General features: G+C 39.6%; 2 protein-coding genes across 4 annotated transcripts; one reads left to right on the top strand and one right to left on the bottom strand.

Moving 5' to 3' along the window:
• Positions 1 to 7795: 7795 nt before the first annotated feature.
• On the bottom strand, positions 7796 to 20591 carry ENKUR (enkurin, TRPC channel interacting protein). The gene is made up of 5 exons (XM_030971646.1): positions 20310 to 20591; positions 16746 to 16891; positions 15046 to 15266; positions 13163 to 13309; positions 7796 to 9704 (listed from the first exon to the last, which is right to left on the bottom strand). The coding sequence occupies exons 1-5, from the start codon at positions 20381 to 20383 to the stop codon at positions 9531 to 9533; spliced, it is 762 nt and encodes a 253-aa protein (XP_030827506.1). The 5' UTR covers positions 20384 to 20591; the 3' UTR covers positions 7796 to 9530.
• A 59-nt stretch (positions 20592 to 20650) lies between these two features.
• Positions 20651 to 25813, top strand: THNSL1 (threonine synthase like 1). Of its 3 annotated transcripts, none has more exons than XM_030971430.1 (3): positions 20651 to 20721; positions 22364 to 22455; positions 22954 to 25813. In XM_030971430.1, the coding sequence occupies exon 3, from the start codon at positions 23008 to 23010 to the stop codon at positions 25231 to 25233; it is 2226 nt and encodes a 741-aa protein (XP_030827290.1). In that variant the 5' UTR covers positions 20651 to 20721; positions 22364 to 22455; positions 22954 to 23007; the 3' UTR covers positions 25234 to 25813. The 3 variants fall into 3 exon arrangements, with proteins under 3 accessions (XP_030827290.1, XP_030827291.1, XP_030827292.1); XM_030971431.1 differs by having other exon boundaries at positions 22951 to 25813; XM_030971432.1 differs by lacking the exon at positions 22364 to 22455 and having other exon boundaries at positions 20707 to 20721.
• The last annotated feature ends 235 nt before the right edge of the window (positions 25814 to 26048 follow it).

Here is a 26048-nt window from a genome sequence, read left to right as displayed (position 1 = left end):
CCTGGGGGGCTGCGGCGGGGCGGGGCCGCGGCGGGTGCGGGGTGCGCGGGGCGGGGAGCGGAGTGCGGGCTGAAGGTGCGGGATGTGGGGTGCGGGATGCGGGATGCTGGATGTGGGATGGACGGTGCGGGACGCAGGGTGCGAGATACAGGATGGGCGGCGCGGGGTGTGGGATGCGGAGTGTGGGATGCAGGATGGACGGTGCAGGATGCAGGATGGGCAGTGCGGGATGCAGGATGAGTGGTGTGTTATGGATGGTGCGGGATGAAGGATGAGCAGTGCAGGGTGCGGGATGGGTAGTGCGGGATGCGGGATGAGCGGTGCAGGATGGAAGCTGTGCAGGTATAGGTACAGTCGGAATGGTGGAAAGGCTTGGGCAGGGCTGGCCAAAGGGCCTGGCCTGGGTTAATGGGTAATATTAAGCTGGGGTGGCTTAAACTGCCGTTTTAACTGGATTTTCTTATACTCTAGAGAAGAAAAAATTAAATTTCCAATAGTTCAGTAATCATACTTTTCATGCTCGCTGTCTTCTGGAGTTGCTGCTCCTTCCCACCACCGTGCACATGCTGGGGCAGGCTGTGTTTCCTATTGCCCCCAGCCCATGCCCGTGTTGCTTATGCTGTCTGTGCAGTTGGAGATAAACAGATCAGGCACCAGGAACAGTGCAGCTCTCTGCCACTCCCTTCCAATTCTGTTAAAATTATTATTAATATTTTGCTTTCACTGCCTCACAGATCAGAAGGAGCTTGTTTTTTTCTTGACTTACTCTGATCATTGCCTACCTTTACCTTCCCATATAAGAAGTTCAAATTTGGACTTGCTCCATCTTTTTGTATCCTGTCTTTTGTGGGAAAGTGGTAGCCAGCCTCTCTACCCACTGTGGATAAAAATAGAAGTTTTCACTTTCTTAAAATTGAAAGTTGGTTGTAATTTCTAATATCAATCTGTCAAATACACAGCTGGTAGAATTCTGCCATTCCTATACTAGAAAATATTAAAGGAAGAAAAAGTTCTTTTTAGGGGAGACCTAGGCATCGTGAAATATTCTAAGTGCTACCTGAGGGGCTCTCACCAACCAAGTAGGAAACATTTCAGGTTGGAACTCTGCTATTCTAGGATGTGGTCATTGTCCCTTCTGGTCACAATAGATGGATCCAGGGAGCAGTTATGGGTATTTGTACCCAGGGAGTTTGGTGTCCAATGTGAACTAGCTTACAGGTGCATCCTGTTAATGCACTTACATTAGAACTGATAGGACAATTCCTAGGAATCTGGTGTTAAGAATGCTTCTATAAATTAATCACTAATTAAAATCTGGTGAAGTACTAGAGCAGTTGCAGATTATCTTGTGCTAAATGCTTTGTTTCTTTTATTAAGCCAGGGGGTTTTGATGAATTAAGGAACTTTTCTTTAAAGAACTATTGCTACAACAAACAGCATGTCTGAAAGAACAAAAGACAAGGTTTACAAAGTATGAGAAGTACACTCCAGAATATATCTGCCTCAAAGTGGTGCCTGTATATCAAGACTCAAGTGTACTGAGAAAAAATAGTTCCTGTTCCTGTAAAATAATAAGTAGTGAATCTGATAAACAGCATATGCAGACTTGTACAAACCAACATAAATCAAATAGAAATTTTCATAATGGACAAAATCCCTAAATAGATTTGCATTTCAATTCCATGTCAACATTTCATACGACTATTGAGAAAGAAAGTTTAATGTTTCATCTGATCTTTGGGTTAAATGCTCCTGATATGTATCCACGCTTTTCAGGATTTGAAGACTATTCTTGTCTGGAAGAATGCCTCCTAAAGCCCATATTTGCCCTAAAGCTAGCACAGTCAGAATCAGTTACCACCAAATTGCCAATGAAGCTGCTGTTGCATTTATGTCACAGTGCTGAACCCTGTGGATCTGAAGCTATTTAGGTTACAGGTAGAAACTGAAATCAATTCTGCCACTCCTATACTAGGACTGTTTTCTTCTACCTTTCAGACTATTTGGGTTACTAATATCAGAGCTTTCTGTATTTTTTAACCATATTCTTTATCAGACTACTGCAATACGAGAGATTGTTCTGACTAACCACAGACAGGATTAATGCTTTGAAAAGCATTAACATGAGAGCAGGACACTAAAAAAAAAAATTCCTCCAGCATTGTGCTGGAAAACTTAAGCAGGAGATGTTTGTTCTTCCCATCAAGATTGGGTGAATGTGTCTGTCGAGTCTTTGTTTGGATGTTCTTATCTTCCAGCAATTTTACAGGGCTCACTTAAGAAGTGTAATGAAGTGTCATGTCTTGCTAATAACAATAAATATGAGTAAGGAAATGAAAAACTAGATAAATTTAGCTGGGGTGCACTTTGATAGTACTGCTGTCAGCAGCCACACGCCCAACCCACAAAACTGTTCTTCTCCATGGAAGATTTTTTCATTGGCACAAAAGGTAATACATTTTGTTTAGTTTTGTTGCAAATGACACAAATTCATAGTTCTGTGAACTCACAGAATTAGTAGAAACCAGAATTAATGAGGTTCTTTGTGCGTGATGGAAGCGAAGCTGCTAAGGATTTTGTTATGGAGGAATATATACTTACTGAATGTTTACTTTTTCTTTTACAGTATGAACTGGTATAGAATGAATGAATTTACAGTAGACTTTCAAAACTTATTTCAATTAGGGCCAAACTATGATTAGTGAATATTTTATATTTGGGGCTTAACTTTGAAGAAGCCTGTAAACAGTCTGAAGAATGTTCTTACTATCTTTGTTTAGCTGTTTGTTTATGAACTAAAAATAGGAGGAAAAGAATAAACATTTCTAGATAGACAACCAGGGGAAATGATCAAAGGGGAGAAGAACAAAGAAAATAAGAGTAGATAATACTAACAAGTAGGACTGGGTAGGTCTGGACACATAGCCAAGAGCCATAAAGGACCAGATGGAAGAAGTGACACATAGGGAAACAAAGCAGAGTTAAGACTGATACACAAATCCCATGTGAATATATTTATGCTTTTGGCCTTTACACAACTTTATAATTTCAATTAGACATCTATTCCTCTCTTACCATGTTACTGATAAAAGTAGGACATGCCCACTCTTTCACAACTTTAATGTAAAGAAATACTGAAAATAAAAGACTGGGGGCAGGGATATACCAGGAAAGCAGTCCAAGGCAAATATTATTATGGAGTTACCTGTAAGCAACCTTTACAACTGTATTATGTATTCTGCTTCCAAGAAGCTGTAACAAACATTTGACAACTCAGTCTAATATGTAAACACCAAAACTAGACAAGAAAAGCATGAAAATCCAGAATATTTCAAGAGGTATGGCTTACCAAGGTAGAAGCTTGCCAATTAGGGGGTGAAGTAAGAGCTCTTTTTCTCGTTCTGCCTGTTGCTGCAGCTGTTATGTGAACAGCAGAACTGTAAACAATCTTATCAAGCATAAACTGGCATTTCTTAGTGGTTACAAGGTAAGCAACAACACACACACACATACAATTGCGGCAGAGGAAGACATTTTTGGGTAAAATGGTTACTGAAGAGATTATTAAAAGCAAAAGTCTAGCATATGTACAGTACTTTAGGGCATGCTGGAAACAATTCTAAATTGTTTGCATATCCAAACAAGTTTTAATATATTCCAGAATTTTGAGTTCTTGTGTATTACCTGAGGCAGTGACCCAGTCCGCAGGGTGGCTGCTGGAAACCCTGAGTGCAGCAGGACATGTCTGGCAGACACTGTTCCAGACATTTGGGAGAACCTGAAGCAGGATTTCAAGCCATTCCCCTACAGTAATGAGCACAGAGAGGCCATAGGAAATGCTTCCCCATTAGCAGGGCTAGGGAGCATCCTGTGATGTGCAGCAGAAGAGATGCACATTGTTCTCTGTGACTCCTGTACTAGAACAGGTGACAGAATGGCACTGCAGGCTGGACTCTGGCTCCTGTCTACTTCAACTTCAGCAGAATTACCATCATTTTAGAGGAATTGGAAAGTTTAGCTTTGAAGCATTTGCAGCATTTAAGATCTACAAGGGAAGCTTGGTCACAGTTAACCTGTACTGAGTCTGTGAGACTGACTTAGGCGTTAAAAATTAACTGCAGTAACTTTGATATCAATAAAATGGCTAAAAGCTGCCATTCAAGATGTTAGTCTATATTTTCAAATATTTATAACCTTCAGATCACTGTTAGGCACTGCTTGACAGAACCCTGGGCTTTGACTTATTTGGTCTATGATAAACATCTTTAATACAAAACTACATTTTTGTTTGTTATTAATCTCACTGTGCCAAACTAGAGCAGCGAGCTTTGCTTTGCAATTTCCTGGCTCCTGAAGATACCCTTCCTGCTTTTCAGGTCCATGTTATTAATATAAAGTCCTTATAGCTGAAAGAAATGCAAACAGAAATTTCCTCTTGTCCTTCAATACTAGAATAAACTTTATATTCTTTATAATATTATGGAAATATTTGCCCTAACCAGCTATTTAGAGGTATTGACGTTTGAATGATAAAGCGCTGTTTTCAAGGAATGCTGCTCACATCATATCCTATGACAAATTCATCATGCATGACCATGAAAACTAGTCAGGGAGTTGAAACTATATAGTGGGTCACACCCAATGTAATGTATTTAACTGTTAGTTTTCTTTGTAAAGTAGGTTGTACACTTGGATGCACCTCTCTTTTTAAATTACTTTTTTTCTTAATTAAACAAATCTTGAAAAGTCTGCCAGACAAAAGAATTCAAAGTGTCTTAAACAACTAAACACATAACAGGTCAAGGGCTTTTTCCCCCCCAGAATGGCTCAGTTATCTTTGATATAATTTTGTATACTACAGTTTGCCTAGAATAAACAGTGCAGTAACGAAAGTTATTGAAAAACAGAGTCCCAAGAGTTCTCCTGTAGCATAGGACAGTGAATGTTCATGGCTGGACAGCCTCTGTGTTTTGTTGCAGCACAGAATGACCCATAACCCGAGGGTGCTCAAATGCTGGATTTGGACCATTTACTAATTTTATTGTTTGTGTAAAAGACAAATCATTCCTCCTGATAAAACAGCAAAATGTGGTTGTTTCTTCCTTGTGCAGTGCTTGGGGCCACATGTTGAACACTACTGGAGGAGGTTTTTTCCTCCAAAAACAGAATTACTACATTGCTTCCTCAGCTTGAATATAGACCTCAAAGCAACATAAGGTCCTTTAAAACGGACCTCAAAGAACAGTTCTAGAGGTACTTGTCCATTTTTACAGCAGCTATTTGAATTAGAGGATTGAGTCACCTGAATTTTCCATATAGGAGCTCTCACCTAGCAAGACTAAGTTAATCATTAATTTTATTATTTTTGAATAACCAATAGCTTTTAAACTATTCCATAGTGCTGTTCAGGCTCAAATCATAGTTCTAACTTTAGGCACACATATCCTGTATTTAAAAGAGATGGGCTCAAATTGCATGTCAGAAATCCCAAAAATAAGAAATGCAGCCAGGTATAAGTAATTTACCATTGCATTTCAAAAACATGCTATGACAAAGACATGAATAAATCATATTGCTTCAGGGAATAAGTGCTTTAAATCTCATTCTCTTCCTTCAACTCCTACTTTCCAGTTGCTGAAACAAATGAAATGAGGGTTCTTGGAAAACAGATCCTTTTAGTAAACAACAAGAATCTTATTGCATGGTCTTCATGCCCAGATGATCATATTTATTATTACTGTTATTATAAGCACACAAGAGCTCTGCTAACAGACAGAATTGTGTCAGCCACTAAGCCAAGAGAGAAAAGCACGACCCATATGACAGATAGCTTAACAATCTAAGGCAAGAAACAACAGGCTACAGTGCCAGGGGGGTTCGAGGAAACTGCACAGGTCAGCAGGATAAACCCTTATTTCAGCTCACCAGCAGCTCAGCTGCTGTTAAATTTTTGGTGAGCACCACTGCAAAGGACATTTGAGGAAAGATTTGAATACAAAGTTATTCCAGTGTTTGCATATTTCTGTGAATTTCTTCATGCTGTGGAGTCAATGTGGAGGCTGGCATGGCATAATGAATTAACACCACAGGCTGGTGCTGTGACTGAGCAGAAGTTCACTCTTCTAGCAGCATCAACAAGACCAGCATACAGCTACTATTTGGCTATGTCTGCCTGTCTACAACTATTTGTGGAGGTACAGTCTATAAAAAAATTGTGTTTCATAACTTGCTGAAAGATAAGTCATATTTATATCAGCACCCTTTAAACAGTAAAGAAAAAGCCACAAGAAATAACTCATGCTGCATTCTTACCATAATGCCACTGCTTAGCCTGGAAGGTGAACACCATGAATTTATTCATATTTTACTTACATCACTTTGCATGACAGGAAGGAGCAGGAGGAAGATACAGTATGAAAAATCCTACAATCTAGGCATTTATGTGGTCATGTGTACATCACCACCTTGGATGGCCACTCATGGAAGGAATGGCCATTCCTCCTTGGCTTAGTCATGCTCAATACACACCTGGGGTGGACAATGCTGCAGGGCTCAGCAGCTGCCTTCCCTGACTATGGGAAATGTCAGACGACCTTAATAACAGGGTTTGCCACTTGTCTCTCCTCTAATTATGTCATTAATATTATAAGCATCCTAAAGCTGAGGATGAAAGTGTGGACTAGGGCTAGCATTTATCTAGGATCCTATTAATCTGCATATATGTGAAATTTTCTTATCTGAAAGATGTCTGCCTTCATTAAGTCTGAAATTGTTAGATATATTGTGTTGCCTGAAACGTATGCCAATGAAAGGACTAGATTTTAGCTTTGTGGCAGAGCCATCACAGCAGCAGTTTGCTGTACCAATTTTCCACAAAAATACACAAGGGGTCAGAACATGCCCTCCCACAAAAAAAACCTGCCTGCAGAGACTATGGAAAATGAATTCAGTGGTGAATTTCTCCCATTTTTCCCGCTGAATTTTGTGAGGGAAATGAGGTTACCTTTCTAGGTTTTGAAGAACTGTCCCAGACTTAGTCTCCAGGAATGCATGCAGAGCCCAAAAAGCCACCATGGTCTAAGATCAGCCACATGGAGCCCACATGCTCCTGTCAGAGCTGATGTTTGCTTGAGGCAATCAGGAACTCCCTCTGTTTGTGACGATGCCATATCTGATCCCTTCCTTCCTGAATATAAATAGTTTCATTCTCAAGAAAAGCCAGTGAGATATTCATCATAATTTCACGTTGCTATTTTTAAAAAATAGATACACAGCTTTGTCATGCACAACTTCCAACAGGAAATATTTTCCGTTTGTGGGAACGTAACTCTTACTGAGTTACAATAGATTATTCATGCCCCATTTTTCATGTTTTATTATGGTTATCCAATTTAATATGGACAATTTAAAATTACCAATTTTACAATTATGAAATACTGAAGCAGTTTGATCATAGCCTTTGTTATTTCATTGACTATTAGTAACTGACTAGTGAATTTAAAGGATGCTTCAACTGGTAATGTTTCTTTTTAGCCTGTAGACAGACTTGTTTCTGTTAATATTTAATAGCTTTTATGGGGGAACAATTCTATCAGAACAACTGAGTTTATCCACCTTTTTCATTTTGTTATATCAATGGTACATATTAGTTGATTCACAAACATTATAATTGCAATTACTAGAATTTCCTGAACATATAAATACAGAGTTACATTCTTTGGATTCTGTAAATTTATTTTGTCAAATTTCCCAGAGAGAGCTAAAGGGTAAGAACATTCTGCATGCATTTCAATGATTTTCATTATATTTTTTCTCCATAATCAGAGGTGTAGGCAGGTTCCATGGAATACACACCAAAAGCCTCTCCATAGGGTGACAGAAGCAATTCACATGTCTCATGAGGGGAACATGCAGCAGATCTACCTGCAAAGAGCTCTATGAGGCTCAGGAAAAAAATGCCACAGCATTGTTGAAGGACACTAGTGACAGTCCACTCAGCTACAGAAGGACACTGGCTTTTGTCTCTTCCTCTTCTGTTAAGCAGGAATACTTTTTGCATCCCTTCCCATTCACTTCCTAATTTCCTAATAATGGGTTAACATACTTCTGACAATGTCAAAAACCACTCATTTATATGGGTGAATGACAAATGTTTCTAAGTGTGGCCTAGCTGCTCATCCCAAATTTTGGGATAGGCCAACACCTATTTTGTATTTCTATGAAGTTAGCACTGATGATAAATGGAAGAACCAGATACTGATCCTGACCTAAATCAGCCAGTCTGCAAATAAGTAAAGGCTGACAGGGAGGCAGTGGGAATGGATGCTCTTGTGGAGTCAAATCCCTTTTTTTTTTTTTTATTTTAAATCATAAGAAACAGCCTTTTCTGATTACACTGAATTTCTTAAGAGGAGCATCAGGTACTTCACTAGAAAATAATGCCACATATTATTAAGTGCTAGCAATTTAGTGTAGTTTTGTTAAAATATACAGTGTGTCATTCTTTTGAACGACACATTCATTTCTTTTAAATCCACATTTTACAAATCTGCAGCTTTCTTCCAGCTTATATCCTTCAAAATTAAACAAGATGGCTTAACAATAAGTTACAAATAACAAAATTCACATTCCTGCTCACCCACCTGTTCCTAGTGTATGTCATAGACAAGTATAACACGCACAAGAAACAGAGCTTAGAATCACTGTGAAGTCTTCAAAGCCATTCCCTGACAAATTCAGGAAAGGAACTCAAGGTATGGTTTTTCCTTCTATGCAAACAATTGCGAGTTGATATAATTTTTGTCTAAGTCTTGACTCAAATGCTTGTATATTGCTTTCATTCTAACAGTACACACATAATTCCAGTCAAAACACATTTTTCTAATTTAACTGTAGATTTACTATAGCATTACAGAACTATGTACTTGTAAAAACACACATGTGGTGTCTATATTTTGTAAAGTCTGTATTATTGCAGGTTTCCACAATAAAAATTGGTTTTGGTAACAAAAAATAAGTACACAAAATGTTATACAGAACCCAAGCTGTTTAGAAATACAATTACTTGAGCTTTTAAGTAAAGCACAATATCTCTTTAATATGTAGTCCAGAAGCCATTCCATCCTGAAGTTATATTTACCAAGCTGTCTTCAGCAGCCAGTTATTTCCCTTTGTTTTGGCTACGCAAGGAAAGATGTACTCCAAACATAAGAAACATTGCTTTCTGAAATAAGAAATATGCTTTCTGTATGATGCTTATTGAAATCTTTGTAGTTAATAAACATGAAAAAGAATAACAAATTAAATTCATTATTGATACTCAAAGTTTAGTTAAGCATTTTATTTCAAAATGTTTGGGGAATTGTGCAGATGAGAGTTATACATAACAACTTTTCTAAGATGCTACATACTTAGTTGAGTATTTCCTTCTAAATAGTTGACAGTAGCATCTTCTGAGAATTTAAAGGCACTTCTTGGAGATGTGGGGACAGAGAAAAAGAAGAAAAGAGGCCGAATCTGAACAACAATCCTTACACATTTGCAATGTAGACACATTTGTGCTTCTCAATTGCTGCTATGTCATGCTCCAGTTGTTTCAGCTTTAATTCCAGCTCTTCTTTATGCATCTGCTTGTACCTGGTGTCTGTTACTATTGGAAGACCTTGATATGCACGATTTATTTCCTCCCAGTTCTTTTTCAGTGCCTGGTGCCATTACATGAAAAGGTAAGAAAAAGTAAGAACAATATGTACACAAACTACTTGGTTTTTTAATTTATATTAGGTATGCTAAGTGTTACTGCAATGTAAAAATAATAGATAAGTACATGAATAATGTGTAGTCATCTTAATTGGACCAAATCAATTAAATCCTTAAGAGTTATGATATTTGGAACTCCAGCCATATTGAGCAAAATTCAGCAAAGTTTCAGGCCATCTCACCACCAGCCTAATTTTCTGTAATCGAGATTTTGTTCAGGCCATGGTCACCAAACTGATTCCACAACACTTTAACTTCTATAAACTACTTTGAAAAAACACCAGCCTAATTGCATTCCCCTTCTAATCGACATTTACAGCAACAACTATCAGCAATTTTTTTTATCATTTGGACTAAAATCCCTAACTGTCACTGACCCTATCAACAATAATTTCAATAACTACTACCTCTCTTGCATGCTGCTGTGCAAAGAATTACCTTTCTAGACAGAGCAAACCATATCCTCTATATATAAAACCTTGAGACTAAAATTCTACATTAAAAAATTAAAAATGCTATAATCAAAACTTATTCATAAATTTGTTAAGTCAGAGACACGGAAACACCGAGACACCAGAGACAACACTTTTATCCACCAATATACACTAAAAGGAACCAGACAGTGGTAGAAAAATAAAATTTACATCTTGTCTTTATATCTTTCTTACAATTACTGCAACCATCGCTCTTATTTTCTCTCCTCAAAAGTATAATCAAAATCTACACATTCTATCCCCATGCATGTGAGGATTTAGTAGAATTTATCCAGTGCATGAAATGTCCCATGAAAACTATATGGGTGAACCTAATAATCACAACTAACAAGGAACTGAGACAGCAATCAGTAAATAACAGACCTCTTAGTGAGAAAACAGTTCTCATAAATGTTTATGGCTCTCAGTTCTGACACCTTAGAGGATATCACAATGTATCTTCACAAATAAAGAAGTCAAATTACTCTCTTGGGAACCAAAGTTCTCAGCTCTTCTCCCTAACCAAAACTGGATTCAATTGGCACACTGATTTTATGGCACACTGTGATTTCCAACCTCATGTCCTCCATTATTATGAAATATGTTTCTCACAGTCTGGCTAACTGATGAACATATTGAAGTTAAATTTAGAGGGTTTATTTTTATACATATTTAGCTTTGAAGACTGTTGTTTCTATTTCAGAACTCAAGGGCTCTTGTGCTTAAAAACTTGTCTTTTGTTGACTCTATAAATTGATTTAAAAAAAAAACTCTCCTGACAACACTAAGAAAAATCTAATCTTTATTATGAACTAATATTTTAACAATTCAAACCAGTGTATTTATTGCATAGCAATTCATGCTTTTTGCATATTCATATTAAGCATCTAAGTGTTGTTCATAAAGGTCATTACAACAATCTTCATTTACAAATATCTACATAAGCCAAAAAACTTTACTGCTACATGTGAAATTTAGAACAACAAGGACATTTACCTACTGTCTGGTAATGGTACTTGTTTTTGCTATCCAAGGCTGTAAAGTACTTTGGTAAGTTTCATAGTCTACCAGGCATCAGGTACAGTTTACTAATATATAGGCATAAAAATAAATCTCATCTTTTCAAAAACTTTCATTAAAAAGGCATTCATAGATTCTTTAAATAATTCTTATTTGTGTACATTAGTAAGAACTGGCTTGGAAATAATTGAAAACAGTGAATTTTAAAACATTACAGCATACATTCATCAAAATTGCTCTATCCCTACAAAGTGGAGAGATCAAAAGCAGATCATGACTCTATAAAAATCTCCTTCACAGCTCCTCCAACAATGTAATTTGCTGACCACTATTCCTACAGCTAGATCACAAACTGAATATCCAACTCTATATATGGAATTCTAATACATGCTGGATTAGTGAGAAATATGTACTGCATTTATCAACATTCTCTTTTATTCTCATAAAATCCCAAACAAAGTAAGCACAATGAAGAGTTCAAAAAATGTTGGCACAAATTACTTCCTTTTATTTTTGTAAGGTCATGAGGCTTGATTTTGGTCTCAGGCAGCTATTGCCACGTATTCTTTCAAATCAGATAGTGCACATGTGTTCACTAGCAATGTCAATTATTTTAAAGGACAGAAGTTCCCATATGTCTACAGCTGAGCACTGGCTAGAAGCCACATACCCTAGGGACACTATTTCCTCCTGACAATATAATTGTATAAGTAAGCCCATGGAAAGGTAAATGTTTTTGAAAAAAAAATTAAAATAAATACTGAGTTAATAAAAACAATCTAAAAATTTTAAAAATGAAAAAAATATTCCAGTACATTCCTCTAGTTGAAAAATATAGAACATCATTTTAATCAAACTAAATGCAGAATGGTGAACAGCTGAACTCACATGTCTTTTTTGCATATATATTTTTGCTGCATTGTTAACTTGCTGGACCATTAGCTTGTCCCATGCCTTTCTCACCATAAAAACATGTTCTGTTCTTTATATTGCTGTCAGTGCAATACCCTCACCTCTCTCCCCTACTCCTTCCTAGCTTCTACTGGTTGTTGTATATGCAAAAGACCATTGCGCTGGACATTTCAGACCTTGCCAGTTAAGCAGTTTGCCTTTCAGACAAGCAAGTTAGACATTGTTTTCTCTCTAGATTTTTTGGGGGGCATTCAGCATCTTTGAGCTGTCCATCTATCTATTAATTTGTTTCAGGTGGATGCTAAGAGCAAGTTATTAGGGACAGACTGATATAAAGATATCACAGACATATAAGCTCCATTTTCATAGGAAATTTGTCTAAAAAGTGGTCAAGAAAAATTCCAGTTCTAGGTCAGAACTGGATATCTCTTTTATGCTCTACTTCTTTTATGGTATTAATTCTATTTAAAAAGTCTTGTGCAATAAAAATTGTATGAAAGATAGTATACAGAACAACTTGACAAAATACAAAATTGTCAGTCATAGTTCTATGACTATATTGCAGTTTAATTCTGGGGGTTTTTTTGCCACATTTTAAAGCAAGCCATTATGCTTTAATCAGTGAGGTCACAATGTGAAGACAGAAACTGCCAGTAAAAATAGCAATATTCTACATTAGGAAAAAAATTTATTTCTCCATTAATAAGGGTCACTAAATCCATATTGGTGATTTTCTGCTCTTTGAAGTTTCACTGAAATTTCAAGTCATTAATGTGAATAAGAACCAAACAGAATTGAAAACTATTAAAACTGTAGCTAAATAAGTTCCTTTCAGTTGTATACAACTGTTCTACAGCTCCACCTAGTGAAAAAGTAGCCAACTAATTCATTTCACTTAAAAAACCCAAAAAAGTATACTTTTATTATTTATATGGACCTACATTACCCCATTTAATCTTTTGGACATTATACTAATTAAACTAAATCAAAATATGCACCTTCAGAATATTTGTCCTTTCTTCTTCAGATAGTACTTTCATAGCTTTCTTCTTGAGTTGCTCCAAAACACTGGCTTGGTATTCTTCCTCCTCTCTCTTCATTTCTTCATTTCTCTGTATCACATATTTTGGTAAAATGCCATAATTCTATAACGAGAAGGAAGAAATTCCTTATATGTGCTTTTAAGAAGGAAACAAAGAGATATCTGTATCCATCCATTTGCAAAAATAGCTTGAAATGACAATTTGTGCTACTGAGCACTAAAATCCTAAGTCACCATGTTCTTAAAAGTGTCAAACATCATAATCTTTTTAGCTTGAGAAAAACATATAAATAATTCCCTTCAATTTATCTTCACAACCTTAGAAGACAATAGAATCCAGAATCCAAAATGTCTATTCATAAGAACTGATGGCTGAGCAAGGAGTTTGAAACCTGTTCATTACAGGGAGCTATTTTACATTTTTATACAGTGTCAGCTTCTATGATTGAAAACATTCCTTAGAGAATGTCTTTGAAAGGTCTTCCTGTATCCTGATTTTTGCTGAACATTTCAACATACAAGAACACATACATGAAAATTGGACTAATTAAGAAGGATAAACTATCCCACACTGATGTGTTTCAGTGAGGAAAAAAATAACTTCTGAATATCCCAGACATTTTTGGGGAAACACACCTATTTTGCCTTAACCTTTGAAAATGAAGCTCCTCTAGCCAAAAGATATCAGACTCTACCTTCTTTCTACTAAATGCAAAATTATTCACTAATTTTTTAGTGTCAGGTAGCACCATGACTAGTATTGTTTATATACATTTTTAGCCATGGAAATGTACTGCAAGGGCTTCAGGTTCTTTTTGGCATCTTCTCTGTCATGAGTTATGTAATCTCTTAATGCTCTGTCATGGGTTACATGTTTAGATAAGCCAGACTCTTGACAGATCTTATTTTCCGGGATAGGGGACGGACTGTTCCTGTGGACAGAGGAGGTTCTCCTTAAAGTCATGTCAGCTCTCCTAAGGTCTTTGCTTTCCAGAGCTGTCTCACATGGGTTACCCTCAATAAGCTGCTGTTTGCTCTCCTGAGCAGTCAGTGCCCACCTGGCTCCCTGAACAGGAGGGGGTCTGCAACTGCCACATGGTCTGTGCCACCCAGACTACAACTGATTATCACACCCCTGAGCAATTCTTCCTGGTTTGTAAGTAGCAGAAGAGCATGACCATGGATTGGCTCATGCACCATCTATGAAGAAAGATGTTGCTGGCATGCTTCAGGAAACTTTTTCAATTGCTTTCATGTCATTGTGTTTGTTATCCTTTCAGCAGCTTTCAAGGAGACAGAAGTCTTTCATAAGAAGGTGCATCGTGATCTGAATAGTTCCTCAAGTTGCTTAAAGATATTTTCATCCAGCTCCTCACCTTTTTGGGTGCTCCATAACAAACACACTTTTGACAGTTGCTGGCCTTATCTCTGATTCTGACCCATGAGCTCAACCAGCCTGTTGCGAATTTCATAGAATAACTCCATATATTTGAACAGCTCCTTCATTCAAAGGGCAACCCTCCTTCTCTTCTTCCCTGCCTGTCTTTTCTAAGCGGCAAACATTCATTCATCATAGAATTATGTGTCTCCCATTATACACTCCCTGGGTTCCCAATGCAAGACATATGCCATTGCTTTAGAACAATGATTCTGCAAATTTTTTTGGCTGACAGCACAAGCAAATGAAAACAGAGCAAAGGCAAAGCACAAATCTAGTGCCAGTGATTTCTTCTCCATGAATTCAAGAGATCTAACACAAACAGCCATGGTATCTATGCAATGGTGAAACTAAAATAGGCATTATGAATAGTGTTTCCAATATAATTTAACAAAACATACCTTTTTGTTAATGTATTTTGGAAAAAGTCCTGAAGGTTCAAGGAGATATTTATCTCCCTGTCTTGTATCAACACAAAAATGTCGAGGCTTTTTAGGCTCCCCTGTCATAACAGCAAGTGCATTTTTACTTATAAAATTCTTTTTAATACGAGTAACTGGGTAGTATGTCCTGGGTGGCACCGATAATGGGAGCAATTTTTTACCATCCTCTTCTTTTTTTTCTGTGAATAGAGCATGTAAACATTCTCAGCAATAAATTTGAATTGGGATATCAAATAATATTTCATATTATTACACTTTTCAAAAGGGAAAAACTATGTACAGAATTACATAAAAATAGAACCCAACAGTATCTACAATGAAAGAACTGCCTGTCAATGAACTGTAAGGTATGTTTGTTTGGCCTAACAGAAGTTTCATAACCTCGGAAATACCATGGTGTTTCAGATGGGTTTTCCTTATTTGTCACTCATTTTCTCTTAACTGTAGTAGTACAGGACTTTTTTTCAAATGTAATTATAACTACTTTTAGTAGAGGTGCTCAGAGCCCTTGGGTAATAATGGTCCTGTCCAGCCTCACCTGGGGCATCCACCCCGCCCCCTTGGGCTCAGGAACCCCATTTGACCTGTCAATACCTGGATGAGCTGTCCCAGCCATGTCTGCCCCAGTCCTGCTCCTGAGGAGTTGTATGGAATCAGTGGAGGGACCCTAGTCCTGCTCCTGAGGAGTTGTATGGAATCAGCGGAGGGACCCTAGTCCTGCTCCTGAGGAGCTGTATGGAATCAGCGGAGGGACCCTAGTCCTGCTCCTGAGGAGCTGTATGGAATCAGCGGAGGGACCCTAGTCCTGCTCCTGAGGAGCTGTATGGAATCAGAGGAGGGACCCTAGTCCTGCTCCTGAGGAGCTGTATAGAATCAGCAGAGGGACCCTAGTCCTGCTCCTGAGGAGCTGTATGGAATCAGCGGAGGGACCCTAGTCCTGCTCCTGAGGAGCTGTATGGAATCAGTGGAGGGACCCTAGTCCTGCTCCTGAAGAGCTGCATGGAATCAGTGGAGGGACTTGGCCTGTAAGTCGATTTTGCCTGATGGTCAGTGCGACACACTGCCAGGACACACTTTCCTCACCACCCCGCTCTGCTGGCCTGCCTGACATGGTGGGACTGCACTCTCTTGGCGAGGTCTTTGCCCAGTCTGCATGGTGGTTGGCCTCAATGTCTGACTCATCTCTCCTTAGGGAAGAGCCCTGCTCTTGCTGCTCCCTAATCCTTGTAAACAACTTCTCATAATCCTTTCTCCAGAGAATATAGACTCTCTTCCATTTTAATGTAATCTTTTCTCCAAGGCACCAACAGAAATTCAGTAGTATCCTGAGTAGTCTCACTTATAGTAAGCAATTAAGAATAATTATTTCCCATCATATTTCCTACTAGACATAACTCTAATTCATTATCATTACTAGAAATAATTATTTGATCCAAGTCATCTGAGTTCATGTTCTTCTTTGGCAGTAAATAAGTGTTATGTCACAAGTGACAAAGCTCATTCCTACAACAGCTGGGTCCTGATACTGACCCCACAAACCAGTACTTCTGTTTTTACAACCCAATAGCTGCCCATAACATAGTACTGTAGGACACAAAGATGTAACTCTCTACTCTAAAAAATACATTACATTGCATATATTTTCTGTCTATACTTACTTGGTGCTAGCTTGGGCTCCTTGGAACGTTTCTGCAGAAAATCGTTTGGAGATGGCACTGCAACTTTTGCTGGCCCCATAGTTTTCCACTGAGATTTATTTTTGTCTGCTTCATGTTTCACAAGTTCTCTAAGTTTGGATAGATACCTTAGAGGTTAAAAAATATCCATAAAGAAGGGTCAGAAAATGTTCTTAAAAGAATATACTTTTTTGCAATAGCTCATGGCAAAAGCCTGATCTGTTTTGTTTTGTACTCTCTCCCAAATAAAGACCATCATTCACACAGCCTCCATGCTAAGGCTAAATCTAGTAGTGCCCTGACAAATGAGCTTTCTGGCTCTGAAGTTAGCTTGCTTCTTCCTTCTGCTCTTGTGTCTCTGAGGTCAGAATTATCACACTTGGGGAAATAAATACCAAATATATATGCTGAACACAGACATTCTGAATTCCAACAAAACCCAAATTTTGCAAACAAACTTGAGTATTGCTTGCATTAATTCCTTATGGTCCATGGTGTGATTCTTGGGGTGTCCTGTGCAGGGCCATGGACTCAATGATCCTTATGGCTCCCTTCCAACTCAGCATTATCTATGATTCTGTGATTTATGCTTGAGAAAAGATGTCAAATGCAGTCAAAAATTGTACAGGATGTCCTTGATCATCAGTTTTTCTTATTACTGTCCACTGTATCACTGTCTCAGTGTTCCAGCTGAACCATCTGTTACAGACACTCATGAGAGATGAGGGGGGTGACTGTTCTGAAATAGCACAGCACACTGCAGATTCCTTATGTTACACAGACAGGAGCTGTGATCCTGAACAATGGTAATCAGTGGTGGGTTTGGCACTGAAACAGCTGATGTGAAAATCAGTGAGGGCTCAGACATGAAAAGCTGTATGAACATGGTATGCACACATTGCTGTTTTGGTCTAATGTTGCATATGGCGTGATAACTTCTGCTTTAATAAAAATCTCCAAAAGCAGCCAAATACTGATCATTAGCTGATTGGCAACATCTTGCCTCTATCTGAAGGATTGAGCTGTCACAGATGTTCGCTGAGGAAGCAGAACTCCCTGCTCCTGAAGTGAAGGCTCCCTCACTGTACTTTTATAACCTGCCCATCTTTAGGAAACATGTCATATTAATTTGTGGTAGACAAAGGCTTATGAAAAACTGTGCTTCTTTTACAGAGAAAAACAATGTCATGTTTTCAAGTAAGGATAAAAAAGAACAAAAAAGATTACATATAGCGCAACCCATTCTATGGAAATACTGAAATAGGAAGAAAGAAACTATGTAATCCTGGGCCACTGAATGTGTGTATCACAGTAGCAACACTGACAAAAGCTCTTGACCATGAGCTGCAAATGTCCAATAAATGTATTTGTACTTGATCATAACATTAGAACATGTCAGAGGACTTCATTAAAATTGTGGACTTATTTTGTCTTTTGGAGATTCGGTCTAAAAAATCAGAGAGAGGATTATCTGTATAAGATCATATATACTTCCTGAAATACTTCTAATTATAAGGAATGAGGTTTTATTAATTTTCTTCTGTTAAATTCATGACAAACAGCAGTAGACACTGCACAAACCCACCAAATTGATAAACAACAGTATTCCTCACCATTTTCTAGAAGTGGCATCATGAGCACACAGGAGAGAAAGGCACTGGCTTTATGCAAATTTTGACCTAGTGGGGTGCACAGTCTTGGAATGAGAAAATGCATGAGAAGACACTGAGTTTCTTACATACTAGCATGAGGTAGAAGAAGGCATCATTTGTAGACAGCTATAGACACCTTTGGACAAAGAGATGGGGATCTGTTATCTTTTCAATGACTTTCCAGATCAAGAAGTGGCTCAATATCACAGGGTTAGAGAGGGTTGCAAGGAAAAAACCATGGTTATGAGCAACATCAGAATCTAATCTGCTTATCATTTAGCAAGGGAAAAAGAGACAATACATCTGTAAGAAGACAGAATATGACACCTATTCCTTAGGTGTCAACTGGGGATATCAAAGTTGGGGAAAATGAGGATGTTTGCTTTGGTTTCATGAGCAGTACCAGTCAGTTGAGAGTGAAATATATATGATTTCATTTGGGAAAAAAAAAAAAACATACAAAAAAGTAGATTTTGTATGGATTAGTTAAAACTGGTCAAATCGTGCTGTTAAGCAGGTTCAATAATGCTGTTACCAGCTGAATATTTGTCACATTGTGAACCTAAGCTGCAAGTGTGGTAACAACAGAAGTCAAGGAGATCAGAAGGGGATTTAGTCAGATTATATCTAAGCCAAGGAACCTCTTGCCTAAACTGAACCTAATGGTCATGGAGTATCCAAATCTCTGAACGGTATTAAGTCAGGAATGGATTTAGTGTGCATGCCTCACCATATTGTCCTTTCACCTTCCTCCGTCTTCAAAAGCAGTCCAAAACTATATACATTCACAATGAAAACAAAATTTAAAGACCTACTTTTACATGGGAAAGACTCAGAACTAGGAATCTCACAAGTCTGGACCTTTAACCTGAAACAGGATAACTATCTTTGTTCTAATGAGTGTCACTGATACATCTACTTGTTTGAAAGCTATTGAGTTACAACCTACCCTTTCACTAAAGATGCTAAAGTGTAACAGCCTTTTATATAATTAGGGACTTGAAAAAAACAACACGTCTGCATAGCTCTTGGCAAAAGGGCTTTTCTTATATTTTTAAGGCAAGAGGTAAGAAAAGGAAGCAAAAGAAACAATGTCAGAGGATACACCCGAAACATGGTAAGCATGGAAACTGGAAAGCCCACCTTTTCAGCGGCTCACTGAGCTGTCTAAGCAAATAACAAAGATGTCATGTAATTCCTGTGCACAGAAGGAGTGCTTTGTAAATTATGAACTAACAAGATGTCACTGAAGACACCAAACTTAAATCATCACTTCTTGGAGCAGACCGTAAACCCTCAGATCACAGAATCACAGAATCAATCAGGCTGAAAAAGACCTCTGAATTATCAAGTCCAACACCATCTTATCAACTAGACTAAACATCACATCCAGTATCTCCTTAAACACCTCCAGGGGCAGGGATTTCACCACCCTCCCGGGCAGCCCACTCCAGTACCTGATCAACCATTCTTGCGAAAAATCTCTTCCGAATGTCCAATCTAAACCTGCCCTGGTGCAGCTGAGGCCAAGTCCGGTCGCTAACTGCCTAGGAAAAAAGTCCAACCCCCACCTGGCTGCATCCTCCTTTTAGGCAGTGGGAGAGAGCAATAAAATCACCCTGAGCCTCCTTTTCTCCAGGCTAAACTCGCCCAGCTCCCTCAGCTGCTCCTCATCGGACTCGCGCTCCAGACCCTTCCCCAGGCTCGCTGCCCTTCTGGGGACACACTCCAGCACCCCAATGTCCTTCCTGATGCTAGTGACTCCTTAGGAGGGAGAGTAACTATGCAAAAACTAGTTTGTTTGGGGTTTTTTAAAACCTGTTACCCGTTAGATGCATTGCTTGGCCGGAACCAGCCACCCTCGCCCGCAAGCAGCTCTGGGACACCGACATACCCGTCAGATTTGGCGGGCGGCTTCGGCCGGGGCGGCGGCTCACAGGCGCCCTCCGGGGCGCTCTGCGTGGCCATCCTGCCGCCGCGGCAGCCCGGGCACAGGGGAGCGCTCGCCTGCTTGTGGGGCTCTGGACGCGGGGCACCCACCCCGCTGGGGGTTTCGGACCGGGGAAGCACCGCCTCGCTGAGGGGCTCGGGGCGGGCGGCTGTTGTCGGTTACCGGGGAAACCGCCGGGGAACGGCGCCATGAGGGGCGGGGCCACCCCCGCCACCCGCTCCAGCGCCGGGCGCGGAACGGCCGCGCAGGCGCAGCCGCTGCCGGCACCGCGCGGCGCGGGGGGAGGCGAGGCGCGCCGGGCCGTTGGACTGCGCGTGCGCGGTACCTGTGGCAGCGGTAACCCCCGCCCCCGCCGGTACGTGCGCGCGCCGCGCTGAGGGCGCCTTGGGGCGGGGGTGGAACCCAGCCGGGACTGAGGGGAACGGGGGTGGAACCCAGCCGGGACTGAGGGGAACGGGGGTGGAACCCAGCCGGGACGAGGAGAACGGAGGTGGAACCCAGCCGGGACGAGGGGAATGGGGCAGGACAGGATAGGGCGAGCTGATGTCGCAGCCCGGGGCAGTGCCGGCCGGCCGGGTGGGTGGGTGGGTGGGTGGGTGCAGTCCGGTCCGGTCCGGTCCGGTCCGTCCGGCTCCCTCCCTTCCCGCACCCTCCCTCCTCCCATCCGCGCTTTGACTTCTTCAGGGAGCCGCTGCAGGAGCTTGGTGCGGGGGGCTGGTCTCGTGTCTATGCAAGGAGCGAGGCCCAGTTTTCACTAGAGCACCTGTCGCCCGCAGTGGTTGTTAAAATTGTGGGTCACGCCTAAAGATATATCGGTGCTGTCTATGTCGAGCTGAATAGCCAAAGCAAAACGTTACTGGAGGTATGGGTGTAAGCTCTGCCGCAACAACCCCACCCTTTTGGCGTGGAGTTTGTATCTAAAGTGGGGTGGGTGGATCATTTGGCTGTTTCTACTGTTGAAGTTTCGCCAGTGGACAAAAAATAATTTCAAAAAATGGGTTGCTTTCAATGCTTGAGGCCTTCTATGTACATGTACTTTATGTGGGTGAGTGCAAAACTCAAGTTGATTTTAAACAATACCTATGGCCTAAATTCATAAGGCAGCCCAGATGTTACACCCATTAGCTGAGTAATGCACACCAACTGACTGCAGCTCCTGTTAACGTGTAGTGGAGCAGGACATGGCAGGCAGGACTCTGTGCTTGGTGTGGTTTTCACTCCCTCAGTTCATGCACACAATGCTTGAAGTGATTCTTATGTTCAAGAAATAAAGTCACTAAAATATGCTGGTTTTGGGTTTATTTACTCCTGAATATAACTTTTTTTACATAATACAAGTTTAATATGAAGATCTTGTTCTGTCACTAAAAAAAAAGGATACATATATATGTACTAGAGCGCTTACTATTGCAGTACACTTCTAAAGCAATACTGAATATTACAATTGCCCTTTGCAGTTTGTTTTTCCTTTTATTAAGGGTTTAAAAAGTTTTTTTAAGACCCTTTTTTTATTAAAGCTTTATAAAACTATATTGCATCTACACAGGCTGATCCCTTTATAATTTAAAAGGATTGAGGAAAAAACCTGGGTAGCGTTATATGCCCATCTCTACTCTGATCTATGGCTTGTAATTACACCATATTCTCCAGGTCACAGCATTTGCTGCAAACACAGAGATTTACTGTTTGTAAGCTCAACTTTCCATAGAAGTGAGCAAATGCTCTTCCCCCTGCCCCCCCTCACAGTTTTAGGGAGATTTTGAGTCTTTCCCCTTTTGCTCTAAACATCGCAGATAACTCATGTGCTCCAATTAGTGCTGATATTGGTGTTTGTTTTTCTAAGTAAACAAAGCACAACATTGGGAGTCTCTCACTTTGTTGGAAATCCATCTTTCTTAGTTACTTTTTTTGTTAGAGGGTCCTCATGATTTCTCTCTGTCTGTCTGTCTCTTTCTCCTCCTCTTTCCATCCCCAAATTATATTCAATACAATTCCAGTATAGGAGTTCTTCAAAAATTCCTTGCTTGGTTTCCATCCCTTCAGAAGAGATTTCAATGCAACTCATCCAGCCTTGCTGTTGCACAAGACTGTGAGTTATCTGTGTATTTAAGTGGGTCTTGCATTTGCTTTTTTTAAAAAGAAAGGATTAAAAACAATTAAAGTTTTCTTGGGAGGTGGGACAAATGCAGATTTTGGTAACATTTTGATTACAAGAAGGTAACCAAGTTAATTGTTACTTATAAATGTGTAGTTAAAGCAAGTCTTCTAGAAGAAAAACAAAATGCTTTTTAATTCCTATATACAATATTATTTGTGAACAGTATTGTAGTAATAGGATTGGATGTCTTTTTTACCTTGAGGACATGAGCTTTTTGAAGTTGGGTTTGTCAGTGGAAACAAGCTGGAACTAAGCAGGAGGAGAGGGAAATGAGTCTTACTCTGAAAAATACCTCCTTGGCACTGATGAGGTCATAGCTGGATTAATGTTTGATCTCTTGTTCTGAATTTTATATCCTTGAGGGCTTTTTCTTAGATATTTGCTGAAGGACTAGTTACTGTTTGTTTTTTTGTTTTCTTTCTGAAGCAGTTAAGTGGATTGTCAAGTTGTCTTGGAAAAAACCCCACAATAACTCATCAGAAGATGTTGCACGTTTTTCAGTATCAGCCTTTAAGACTAATAACCCAAAACAGTCTTTCTAGCACGTGTTTAAAACTGATGCTTTCAAGACATGTTGCATTTGCACCCATATGGAAGTCATGGTTCTCAAGTCATTCTATTCTTGGAAAGAAAAATATTATCCTGATGGGACCTCCAGGTGCTGGGAAAACAACGACTGGGAGAATAGTGGGCCAGAAACTGGATTGCCCTGTCATAGACATAGATGATGATGTCCTTGAAACAACCTGGAATATGAGCGTGTCAGAAAAACTGCAGGATGTTGGTTATGAGGAATTTCTAGAGGAGGAAGGAAAAGCCCTGTTGAAGTTCTCAGCATCTGGAAGTGTCATTTCCCTTAGTGGATCCAATCCAATGCATGCCGCTGGCATGCAGCACATAAAGAAAAATGGAATAGTTGTGTATCTGGATGTGCCCACAACAGTCATTATGAGCAGGCTGAAATCAAAGCAGATGGAACGTATCGTGGGGCTGTCTCCTGGTGTTTCTCTCAAAGATGTACTCCAGTTTAGGAAGCAGTTCTACAAAAGGTGGTTTGACATCCGTGTTCTTTGTGGCGGGGATGTTGCAGCAGAGGTTGTAGCAGAAAAGGTACTTGATGCTGTGAAGAGATACCAAGACTCCGAACTGGAAACTTTCATTTCAACGAGGTCTAGTAGGTCTGGAAGGAGTACAGAAGAAGACTCTAATAAATTTTATTTCAGTGATGTTGTTATTCAGGGCTTAGCCCTTGATGGGGGACTCTTTGTTCCTGAGAGAGGACTTCCAAAATTCACTGCTGAAGAATGGCAAGGTCTGATAGAAGCAACTTATGTTGAAAGAGCCCAGGTGATACTAGAAAGATGCATACATCCTGCTGATATTCCTGCTTCCAAGCTGGCAGGAATTATTGAAACTGCTTATGGAGAAAACTTCAGTTGTTCTAAAGTTGCCCCAGTTAGGCATCTGGCAGGCAATCAGTTCCTTCTTGAGTTATTTCATGGACCAACAGCATCATTTAAAGATTTTGCATTACAGTTGATGCCACATTTATTTGCCTACTGCATTCCCAGAAGCTGCAATTACTTGATTCTGGTAGCTACTTCTGGAGACACAGGGAGTGCTGTTCTAGATGGCTTTAGTCGTCTGCATGACCCTGACAAACAGAGAATTGCTCTGATAAATTTTTTTCCTGAGGATGGAGTAAGCCCAATTCAAAAATCACAAATGATTGGCTGTCAGAATGAAAATGCTTGGTCAGTGGGTGTCAAATCAGATTTTGATTTTTGCCAGACAGCTATAAAGCAAATCTTTACTAATTCTGATTTTACTGGCTTTCTTACAGTAGAATATGGAACAGCTTTAGCTGCAGCAAACTCCATAAACTGGGCACGACTGCTTCCTCAGATAGTTTATCATGCCTCTGCATACCTTGATCTCGTTCATCAGGGTATTATTTCTTTTGGAAGCCCTGTAGATATGTGCATTCCTACGGGAAACTTTGGCAACATGTTAGCTGCTTTCTATGCTAAAATGATGGGAATTCCTATTAGGAAATGTATTTGTGCTTCCAATGAAAACAATGTTTTGACTGAATTCATAAGAACAGGTGTTTATGATTTGAGGGGAAGAAAATTAATTTCCAGTTTTTCACCAGCAGTAGATATTTTGAAGTCCTCCAATCTTGAGCGATACTTACACCTGATTGCTAATGAAGATGGACAGCTGGTGACACAATTATTTAATCAGCTGGAAAATCAGGGCCACTTCCAGCTGCAGAAAGATCTACTTGGAAAGCTTCAGCAGGACTTAGTGGCTGGCTGGTGCTCTGATGAGGACTGTCTGGCTGCCATTCACTCTGTGTACAGTACTACAGGATATATTTTGGATACACACACAGCTGTTGCTAAAGTAGTTGCAGATCGATTACAAGATAGAACTTGCCCAATTATTATTTCATCTACAGCTCATTATTCTAAGTTTGCACCTGCTATCTTGAGGGCCTTGAGGATTGCAGAAATAAATCAGAATCCATTAAGTCAGCTTCACTTGCTGAGTTCTTACAGCGCTCTGCCTCCAATCCACTGGGGCCTATTGGAGACCCTGAAAAAGACAGGAAATGGGGATCACCAGGTCTGTGCTGCTGATATGAGTGTGCTGATGTCCCATATAGAAACCTTAATTCAAAATCATTTTATGAAAGTTTTTTGAGCAACTGATCCAATGTCCACAATTGCAATACCTTCTTAACAAGCTGCATGCTTTATGAAAGCCATCATTCATCTGGCCTGTGTCCAGTCCACAGCATATCTCACAGTTTTATATTCAGTTGTCAAGCTTTCAACAGTATTTGTAAGTAACATGTGTGAGATTTCTAGTGGCAGTGAAAGGTTGTGAATCTAGAGTGTAAAAAACTGGAATACCACTTTGCAAATCATACACAGCAGAGATGCCCGCACTGCTGGCTCTCTTTGGCAGTGCTGAAGCATCCTCAATGGAAGGAGACAGATAATGAAGTCTGACCTTTCTGGAACTAATAGCTTTGGTTTTGTTGCAACAATGATGTGAACATTTGGTCAGTGGATGTTTAATTAAACTTTAACTCATTTCACTTAGGGCACTGAAACATAATGATATAATGGTGTTCATATGTTACTAAAGAGGGTTGATTTCACTACAAAGATTAAAATATCCTTGTATTGTTAATCCTTGAACCACTGAATTTTGTGATATATTACCTTCTTGTATAATGTTTTTTATGTATTGTGTTACCAGTGTCTAAATATAAAAATCTGGTAATTTTGTTTTTAATGCCTTTTTTCCACAAATATTTTCCTGTGTCAAATAGAATACCTAATTCAATATTTTTAATATATTTGAGGTGTGGCTCTTTCTCCAATGTCTTGTAGTCTCTTTCCTAGATGTTTTTTATTTGAACTTTCAACTTTAAAATCCTTTTTTAGTACTACAGAAGAATCTGATAGTGGTAACAGCTGTCTTCTTAAATAAGAAACAGACTTCACCAT

The sequence above is a fragment of the Camarhynchus parvulus genome, chromosome 2 (assembly GCF_901933205.1).
Source record: "Camarhynchus parvulus chromosome 2, STF_HiC, whole genome shotgun sequence".
NCBI classification, from domain to species: domain Eukaryota; kingdom Metazoa; phylum Chordata; class Aves; order Passeriformes; family Thraupidae; genus Camarhynchus; species Camarhynchus parvulus.
This window is presented reverse-complemented; position numbering and strand designations above follow the sequence as displayed.